Genomic DNA, 10,336 nt, shown 5'->3' with positions numbered 1-10,336 from the left:
CGTACAATAATAACATATTCAATATAATTTTACAACAATATTTTCAATCCATATGATTTCTTATTTGATATTCAGAGCTCTAATTATTTGAATTTACGGTATTGTAAGGTCAATTAAAGAGGGGAGCGCTCCCACCGAGAACTTTTTTATATTAAAGGTTGGAACCTAAATGGGAAGGAGTATATTTCAAGTGAATTTCATTTGTTTTGTGATGATATGGGAATTGAGCATCAACTTACAATCGCTTACTCACCCAGAAAAATAAAGTTTCTAAAAGGAAAAATTAGTCCGCTCTTGAGATGGCTAGGTGTATGATTTTTGAGAAAAAATTGCCACAGCCTTTTTGGGTGGAGGTGGTACACACATCAATTTACTTACTGCCAACAAGGGTCGTGGATGTGATGACACCAGTTGAAGCTTGGAATGGCATAAACCATCAATTAGGCATCTAAAGGTGTTTGATTCCTTCTGTTACACTCATGTACCAACTGTAAACAAATTACGCTTGATGAATAGCTCTATCTCTAAGAGCTATAGAATTTACAATATTGAATCTGGGAAATTTTTTGCAAGTCAAGATGTGAAGATGCTTATTGGGATTGGAATATCTCTCAAGTCAGAATGATGGTTGTTGAACCTACTTTTCAAGATTCTAGGGAAGACTTGAAAGCAGAGAATGATGAACATTTTGTTGTTAGAGGCACCAGACCTCTGCCTGAAATTTATGAAAGATGTAATCTTGTTTGGAACCTTCAAACTTTCACGCTGCCAGCAGGGTTGAAGAATGGAAGCAAGCGATGACGAGGAAATAGCCATGATTGAAAAGAACGAGACATGGAAACTTGTTCACAAATCTGAAAATAAGCAAGTCATTGGAGTTAAATGGGCGTCCAGAGTGAAACTGAAAACGGATGGATCTATCAACAAGCACAAAGCAAGCTTGGTCGTTAAAGATTATTCTCAATAACCTGGAGTTGATTATTCGAATACTTTTTCACCTATTGCAAGGATGGATACCATCAGAATTTTGATTGCACTGGCAGCACAGATGAAGTGGAAAATTTGCCATTTAGATGTCAAGTCTGCCTTCTTGAATGGTTTTCTAGAGAGGAAATTTATGTAGCTCAGCCAAAAGGTTGTGGTTCAAAGAAGTGAAGGTAAGGTGTTAAGCTTTAAAAGCTTTAAATGGGTTGACGCAGGCTCCAAGGGCTTGGTACAGCAGGGTCAATTCTCAATTGTGCAACCAAGGTTTCCAGAAAATTGACAATGATGTTACACTTTATGTGACGACGCTCCATAATAATGGCTCATTAATTGTTTCTTTATATGTTAGACAATTTGCTTGTTACACGCAGTGATGAGCAAGAGTTGCAGAAGTTAAAAGTGAAAATGGAGAAACAATTTGAAATTTCAAAATTGGAAGAGATTGAAGTATTTTTTAGGGCTGAAAGTATACCAATCAGAGGCTAGAATTTTTCCCAATCAGCAAAAATATGCTTTGGAGATTCTGAAAAAATTCAGAAAGCAAAATTGCAAACCAATTCCTCCACCATCGGTTTTGAATACAAAATTTTCAAAGGAAGACGGAGCCGAAAAGTGTGATGCTTCATTTTACAGAAGTTTGATTGGAAGTCTCTTGTACTTGACGGCTTCAAAGTCTTATTTAGTGTATGCTGCTAGTTTGCTCTCAAGATTTTATGCGAAGTCCCAGTAACATTCATTTTGTTGTTGCGAAAAGAGTGCTTAGATACTTAAAAGGTACAGTACAATTTGGGATATGGTTTAGACCAGTTGAAGAAGGTGTTTCGTTTGGCTTTGTCAATCGTGATTAGGACGGGCATATTGGTGATACGAAGAGCACTACGGGCCATGCTTTTTCCTTGGATTCTGGTGTGTTTTCTTGGAATTCAACGAAGTAAGAAATAGTGGTGTGATCCACTGCAGAGGCAGAGTATGTAGCAATATCTACAACAACAAATCAAGCTATTTGGTTGCGGAAAATTCTGAAGGATCTTGAAATGGAATATAACTAAGATCAAGTGTGATAACACCTCAACAATTGCAATTGCAAAAAATCCAGTGCAACATAGTAAAACAAAGCATATCCTCATCAAGTTTCATACCATTAGAGAAGCTGAGAAAAATAAGGAAATCAAGCTTGTTTCTGAGGATCAACTCGTTGATATGTTTACCAAAGCTCTTCCCAAGTTCAGATTTGAAACTCTTTGTGGACAACTTGGAGTTACCAGCAAACATCTCGAGGAGGAGTGTTGAAATATTGAAATATTTACTGTTATTCTTTCTTTTTAATTTAGTATTTTATTTCTGAAATTTAGTTAGTTAGTTGAGATAGAATAGGGTTTATTTAGTATCGTAACAACTAACGGCTCTCTCTCTTCCTCCCTACCCTCTCTCTCGCTCGCACCGGTCACCGGCCCCCGTCGCCGGCGCCAACCCGACCTGACCTCCGGGCCCGACCTCCGGCCCCCGGCGCCGCCCTAACGGCTCTCTCTCTCTCTCCTTACCCTCTCTCCCTCTCTCTCGCACCGGTCCCCGGTCCCCGCGCCGTCGCTGACCTTCGGCGCCGACCCGATCCGACCGCCGGCCCCGACCTCGGGTCCCCGGCGCCGACCCCCTTCGCCGCTCCCCGCCACCCTCCGGCGCCGACCCTCCGGGTTCAGGGTCCCCGCTGTGCATACCCCCCCACCCCCCCACCCTTACCTGTCCTGTCAGTACCCTTCCCAGCGGGGTACACCAGCCCTCCCCCCCACCTCGGCCTTCAGCCAGCCAGCCGCCACCCGCCGCTCCGTCTCCAGCAGCCGCAGCTCCAAGCGTAATCCGGTGACTTCTAACCTTTGTTATTTTCGTTATTTCATATTCCATTTTATTTCATTATTTCATATTCCATTCTTAGTATTATGCTAGTAGTAGCCCCTGTACCTTGACTTGCGTGGAATTTGTGGACATTGTCTGTTGTCTGTTGTTGCTGTGATCGTTTCATCCACTGCTTGGGATTGGGTATTGGCTGGGAACCTGTATTTGGGGCGGTGGGTGTTGAGTCCGGTGGTGTTTGCCCCCTAATTGAGTATAGTTTTGTTTCGGGAGTATTCCTTTGAATTTGTGTGAGCCTTGTATTTCCTTGCTGCTGCTTTGATACTACCACCGTGTATATCTGTATATTTTCCTATACTTTCGTGTAGTTGTGGCTGTGGGCGGTAATGGGTGGATAGGGTCATGTCCGAGGGGGTTGGGGAGTGGGGCCGTGGTGGGGGCGGGGGATGAGGAGAGGGCGGGAGTGGGAGGGGGGCCAAGGTTTTGCCGCGGGGGGGTAGTGGAGGGCGTGACGGTAGGCTGAGGGTTGGGTCTTGGAATATAGGGACCCTTCAGGGTAAGTCCATAGAGCTTGTGAAGATTCTTAGGAAGAGGAGGATCAATATTGCGTGTGTCCAAGAGACCAAGTGGGTAGGGTCTAAGGCTAGTGATGTGGATGGTTACAAGCTGTGGTACTCTGGGAGCGACAGGCGTAGGAATGGAGTTGGCATCTTAGTAGATGAAGAGCTTAGAGGTCAGGTAGTGGAGGTAAAGAGGATCAACGATAGGTTGATGACTATTAAGTTGGTCATTCGGGGGTTTACCCTGAACGTGTGTAGTGCTTATGCGCCGCAAGTGGGATCGGAGGGGGAGGAGAAGATGCGGTTTTGGGAGGCTTTGGAGAAGGTGGTGAGAGGCGTGCCTAGTTCGGAGAAGATTGTTGTAGCAGGGAATTTCAACGGGCACATCGGGGCGCTACCGGGAGGCTTCGGTGACGTGCATGGTGGTTTTGGTTTTGGGGAGAGAAATGAAGAGGGGGCGACCCTACTGGAGTTTGCGAGGGCCTTTGGGCTGGTGGTGGTGAACTCGGGCTTCCCGAAGAAGGACGAGCACCTGATCACCTTTCGAAGCGCGGTAGCCAGGACTCAGATTGACTTTTTGTTGCTTAGGAAAGGGGATAGGGCGTTGTGTAAGGACTGTAAAGTCATCCCGAGTGAGAATCTTTCGACCCAGCATAGGCTCTTGCTTATGGATTTGGGTATAAAGAAGAATAGAAAGAGGAGGACTAAGGAGTGTAGACCGAGAATTAAGTGGGGCGGCCTGACGCCAGTGAATGCATGGGAGATAAGGGAGAGGTTGGCGGGAATGGGGGTGTGGGAGTGTAGGGGGGACGTGGATAGTATGTGGGACAGGGCGGCAAGGTGCATCAGGGAGAATGCAAGTGAGGTGTTGGGTGTTTCTAGGGGCCGGGCCGGGCACCATCGGGGGGATTGGTGGTGGAATGAAGAGGTGGAGAAGAAAGTGGGGACCAAGAAAGGGGCGTATGCTAAGTTGGTGGAAAGTAAGGACAAAGAGGAGAAGCGGGTAAACAAGAAAGAGTACAAGCTAGCGAGGAAGGAGGCGAAGTCAGCAATCACGGCAGCTAAGACGGCCGCTTTTGAGAGCTTGTATGCAGGGTTATAGGAGAAAGGAGGGGAGAAAAAGTTGTTTAGACTCGCTAAGGCTAGGGAGAGGAAGGGTCGTGACCTCGAGCAGGTGAGGTGCATTAAGGGGGAGGACGGTAGAGTGTTGGTGGAGGACGGCCACATTAAGAAGAGATGGCAGTCGTATTTTCATAGACTCTTGAATGACGAAGGGGATAGAGCTATTGTGTTAGGGGAACTGGAGCACTCAGAGGAGTGTCGGGATTTTAGCTATTGTAGACGTTTTAAGGTAGAAGAGGTTAGACAGGCTGTCCGCAGGATGCGAAGGGGTAGGGCGACGGGGCCGGATGAGATACCGGTGGAGTTTTGGAAGTTCGTTGGAGTGGCTGGTGTAAGGTGGTTGACTGGATTGTTTAATGAAATCTTCAGGACGGCAAAGATGCCCGAGGCGTGGAGGTGGAGTACCATGGTCCCTCTCTATAAGAATAAGGGAGACATTCAGAGTTGCAATAACTATAGGGGGATTAAGTTATTGAGTCACTCTATGAAGATCTGGGAGAGAGTGATCGAGGTGAGGCTGAGACGGATAGTGTCTATTTCGGAAAACCAGTTCGGATTTATGCCCGGCCGCTCGACGACGGAGGCAATCCACCTGGTGCGGCGGTTGGTGGAGCAGTATAGGGAGAGGAAGAAGGATCTGCACATGGTGTTTATCGACCTGGAGAAGGCATACGACAAAGTCCCCAGGGAGGTGCTTTGGAGATGCTTGGAGGTGAGTGGAGTACCGCTGGCATATACCAGAGTAATTAAGGATATGTACGATGGAGCGAAAACCCAGGTGAGGACGGCGGGAGGAGACTCAGAGCATTTCACTGTCCTGACAGGATTGCATCAGGGATCTACTCTGAGTCCCTTTTTGTTTGCGTTGGTGATGGATGTGTTGACGCGGCGCATTCAAGGGGAGGTGCCGTGGTGTATGCTTTTTGCAGACGATGTAGTTCTGATAGATGAGACTCAAGGGGGTGTGAATGACAAATTAGAGGTGTGGAGGCAAACTCTTGAGTCTAAAGGGTTCAGGGTGAGCAGAACCAAGACAGAGTATGTGGAATGCAAGTTTAGTGACGTGAGGCGGGAGAATGAGGTAGTAGTGAAGTTGGAAGCACAGGAGGTATGTAAGAGGGATAAGTTCAAGTATCTTGGGTCCGTGATCCAGAGTAACGGTGAGATTGACGAGGATGTCTCGCACCGTATTGGGGCGGGATGGATGAAGTGGAAACTCGCGTCGGGGGTGTTGTGTGATAAGAAGGTGCCGCTCAAGCTTAAAGGCAAATTCTACAGGGTGGTAGTTCGTCCGGCCTTGTTGTATGGAGCGGAGTGTTGGCCAGTTAAGAACTCCCACATCCAAAAAATGAAGGTGGCAGAAATGCGGATGTTGCGCTGGATGTGTGGACTGACTAGAGGGGATAAAGTTCGGAATGAGACTATTCGGGAGAAGGTTGGTGTGACTTCAGTGGAGTGCAAGATGCGGGAAGCACGATTGAGATGGTTCGGACACGTGAAGAGGGGGGGCATGGATGCCCCGGTCCGTAGGTGTGAGAGTCTAGCGTTGGATGGTTTTAGGCGGGGTAGGGGTAGGCCGAAGAAGTACTGGGGTGAGGTGATTAGGCGGGACATGGAACAGTTACAGCTCACCGAGGACATGACCCTAGATAGGAAGGTCTGGAGGGCGCGAATTTCGGCAGAAGATTAGGGCCAGTTTGGGTCGCTAGTGTAGGGAATTACTTGGTGGGGCTTTTATTCCTGCTATGATTCCGTGTTCCATGTTTTATCACGAATCTGTGTGCTTTCCTCTGCTTTCCTCTGTTTTATATTACTTATGGGTGCCGTATTTATGTTATGTAATCTGCTTCTGTGCTTTACTATGTGTTTGTGTGGTATCTCGTGCCTTGAGCCGGGGGTCTATCGGAAACAGCCTTTCTACTTCATCAGAGGTAGAGGTATGGACTGCGTACATCTTACCCCCCCAGACCCCACTAGGTGGGAATACACTGGGTTTGTTGTTGTTGTTGTGATTTTCTAAGATGTGAATGAATAATACATGTTGAATATTTTTGGTTCTAGTATCCTTTTGTTCTTCTTCTTCTCAAGAATCAAAGAATCAACTCTTTATCGTTGTTTACTTTATGTGTCACTCTTCGAAGCGCACACCAAACAGAAACGCCTAGATTGGCCCACGAAGCAACGGCTCCTACATTCTCATCACTTTAAATCGACAACGCAATGAGTTACAATAACACGGTGTTCGACACCATCTAAATATTCATTAATGGCTCAGAGTACCATTCTATGTTCAAAACAAATGGTAACAATTTAAAAGCTTCAATAAGATATTTAAAGCATTGACACCTAAAACGTCTTGGTCTAACCTTATCACAAGCAATGTAGGAACGAGATTGGCATCGACAATCTTCCTTTGTTAAAGCTGAACAATATTCTTTCACCTGGGAACCACCTTTGCTTTTGAACTGAAATACAATTTAAATAAAAAGGCAGCAATTAATATGAGATACTGCACAACAAAATATTTTGGAAAGAGACAAGAAAACATGTGCAGCAGAACAACAAAGAAAATTCAAACAATAAGGAAAAAGGACCCATTTCAACTAAAATGCAAAAATGACAATGTTAGAAAGAAGAAGAACCAAATTTGACACACTGCAATTCAAGTATATGAAAGTGTTGTGACTTAAGCAAGTTTCAATTATTTCTGTAATACATTATACCAAGGAATGAAAAAATTAATCAAATATCTGCGAGAAATTTATATCTATAGAAATTATCAAATAGGAAGTTTTTGAAATGGGAAACAGAAAGCTGTGATGGATGAGTTTAAAAAGAATTGGAATTGTCCAATACCTTTGCAGCGACAGCAGATTCCTTCGCAGTGGGACGATAAATAAGGTCCAACAACTCCTCTCCAGTTTTCGTTTTTTGCATTTCCCTAAAACTTTTCTTATTTAACATATTCTCTAAATCATTCATCTCATCTTCTTCAGTCCTAGGCTTCAAAGCAATAGAATTTCCTCCTCCTACATGGCCATTTGGCCCCATTGACGGTCTAGGCATCGGAGGAGGAATACCAACACCTCTTGGTATCCCCAGCATATCTACTGTTCCTCTATGCCTACCTCTCGGTCTGCCCATATTCCCGGGAAACATAGCAGCCATTCCCTGCATATGTGGATGCTGCCACATTTCAGTCATTGCCCTTCCCATTCCAAATAATCTTCTATTATCACTCCCTCTTTTCACCATTTCCTGATTACTCCTATTTCCTCCACTAACACTTCCCTCATTCTGCTTACTTTCCGGAAATTCTTCCAATAACCTAGTCCTATCAATATTCAACAACATAATCGTAGATTTCCCCCTAACCACAAAATTCTCCAATTCTACACAGCCATTATCCTCCGCCATCGATTTCAATGCCATTTCCACTGCCATAATCGCCCCCGCGTCCCCTCCAAGCTCCCTAATCGCAGCCTTCTCAGCAGCCGTATGTGACTGATCATTCTCCAACTTCCTCAACAAAGCAGATGAATCAATAGCAGTAAACGGTACTCTCTCTAATAAACACACAGCAACCATCGCCTTTACAACCGACAGCGATTCCCCACATTCATCAATCACCATCTTCTCCTTCTCACTAACACTTCTAGAAAGTTCTGAAACACGTTTGATCTTGGGGACGGGTAAATTAGGGTTATGGTTAGGGGCGTAAGGGAGGGGGTTGGGTAAAGGGGTAAAGGGTTTGCCACTGAAGGTTGAAATGGTCTTGAGAGAGAGGTTGAGTGAAGAGACGATGTCGGGAACTTTGGTTTGGAGAGAGGCAATGAGTTCCAATTGATGATTGCGTAGGGTTTGTATACGGGTTTCGTGTTGTTGCCGCAGCTCCTTCACGGCAGCGATTTCGTCGGTGCTGTCAGAGTGACTTTCCATTGTTGGTAGTTTTCTTCAATTTTCGCTTCAGATTGCGAGGTTTATTAGTGGAGAAGGGCGTGAGTGAGGGTTTCTTTGTGTTGAACGAAAGACGGAAAATCAGGAAATGATACTGCTCCTCATCCAACTTTGCTGATTACTAAACAGATTTTGATTTTTTAAAAAAAAAAAAATCACTCCATCCGTTTCAATTTGTTTGGCATATGTTGACTTGGCACAAAGTTTAAGAAAGCAAAGAAACTTTTAAATTTTTTGGTTTTAAATTAAAGATATGTCAAATGTACCAAAAATGTCCATAGTCTAGTGGTCTTAAACATGTCACATGGAAAGTCGCAATTAAAGAGTTGCTAAAATAGGAAAGGGTAATTCTTTTTTAACCGGACTAAAATGGAAAGTAGGCCAAACAAACTAAAATAGAGGGAGTATACAACAATTCAACAATATAGTGCAGTGTAAGGTCACAAATAGGATATGAGGAGGTTAGGAGGAAGTAGATCTATTTTAATGGAGAAACTTTTATATGGAAAAGAGACAAATATATTCATGTATTATCAAAAATAATTTAAATATATCTCTTATTTGAGTTTAGGTCCACATATATCCTTTCCGTTATATGAGATAATGCACTACAAAAGCTTTAGCAAGGAAACAAGAAAACACGTGCAGCAGAACAACGCAGGTAATTCAAATTTAAAACGCGTCAATTAATATGAGATAATGCACTACAAAAGCTTTAACAAAGAAAAAAGAGACAAGAAAACACGTGTAGCAGAACAACATAGGAAACTCAATCAATAAGGATAAGAGGACCCCCTTTCAACTAAAATGCAAAATATAATAACAAAGTTAGAGAGAAGAAGAAACAAATTTGGCACACCGCAATCCAAGTAGAAATATGAAATAGCTGTGACTTCAAAAGTTTCACTTATTTCCATAATGCATTATACCAAGGAATGCAAAAGTTAATCAATTCCTTATGTCTGCGAGAAATTTATATCTATAGAAATTATCAAACAGAAAGTTTCTGAAATGGGAAACACAAAGGTGTGATGGATGAATTTAAAAAAAGTGGGAATGTCCAATACCCTTGCAGCAACAGCACATTCCTTCGCACTGGGCTGATGAATAAGGTCCAATAAATCCTCTCCAGTTTTCGATTTCTGCATTTCCCGACAACTTTTCTCCGTCAGCATATTCTCTAAATCCTTCATCTCATCTTCTTCTGTCCTAGGCTTGAAAGCAATATAATTTCCTCCTCCTACAGGCCCATTTGGCCCCATTGGTGGTCTAGACATCGGAGGAGGAACACTAACACCTCTCAGCATCTCTATCATACCCACCATTCCTCTATGCCCACCTATCGGACTGCCGATATTCCCATGAAATATACCTGTCATCCCCTGCATATGTGAGTACTCCCACATTTCACTCATTGCCCTTCCCATTCCAAAAACTACTCCTCCATTATAACTTCCTCTTTTCACCATTTCCTAATTATTACCCCGATTTCCTCCACTAACACTCCCCTCATTCTTCTTACTCTCAGGCAATTCTTTCAACAACCTAGTCCCATCAAGATTCAACACCATAATCCTAGATTTTCCACTAACCACAAAATTCTCCAATTCAACACAACCATTATCCTCCACCGCCGATTTCAACGCCATTTCCACCGCTACTAGCGCCCCTAACACCCCTCCAAGCTCGCTAGTGGCTACCTTCTTTGTATCCTCCAATGGATCATTCTCCAACTTCCTCAATGACATCGACGAATCAATAGCAGTAAACAGCACCCTCTCCAACAAACACACCACTACCATCGCCCTAACAAACAAAGGCCCACCACACTCATCAACAATTACCATCTTCTCTTTCACACTAAC

The 10,336-nt window shown here is 44.1% G+C and overlaps 1 protein-coding gene across 3 annotated transcripts in view; it reads right to left on the bottom strand.

Moving 5' to 3' along the window:
• The window catches only part of LOC107842841 (probable N6-adenosine-methyltransferase MT-A70-like), a 25,326-nt gene extending 15,328 nt beyond the window's left edge, over nt 1–9,998 (bottom strand). For 2 of the 3 annotated variants that reach the window (XM_047396765.1, XM_047396766.1), the window contains exons 1-3: nt 9,539–9,676; nt 7,371–8,592; nt 6,881–6,979 (exon numbers count right to left, since the gene is read on the bottom strand). In XM_047396765.1, the coding sequence (XP_047252721.1) occupies nt 6,881–6,979; nt 7,371–8,453 (1,182 nt within the window). In that variant the 5' untranslated portion in view covers nt 8,454–8,592; nt 9,539–9,676. Of the gene's footprint in view, nt 1–6,880; nt 6,980–7,370; nt 8,593–9,538 lie in introns of all 3 variants that reach the window. The other variant, XM_047396767.1, reaches the window with a different exon arrangement.
• Nucleotides 9,999–10,336: the final 338 nt, after the last annotated feature.

This window comes from Capsicum annuum, chromosome 9, assembly GCF_002878395.1.
Source record: "Capsicum annuum cultivar UCD-10X-F1 chromosome 9, UCD10Xv1.1, whole genome shotgun sequence".
Classification (NCBI taxonomy): Eukaryota; Viridiplantae; Streptophyta; class Magnoliopsida; order Solanales; family Solanaceae; genus Capsicum; species Capsicum annuum.
The sequence above is the reverse complement of the archived record's forward strand: the minus strand, read 5'-3'. Positions and strand labels throughout refer to the sequence as shown.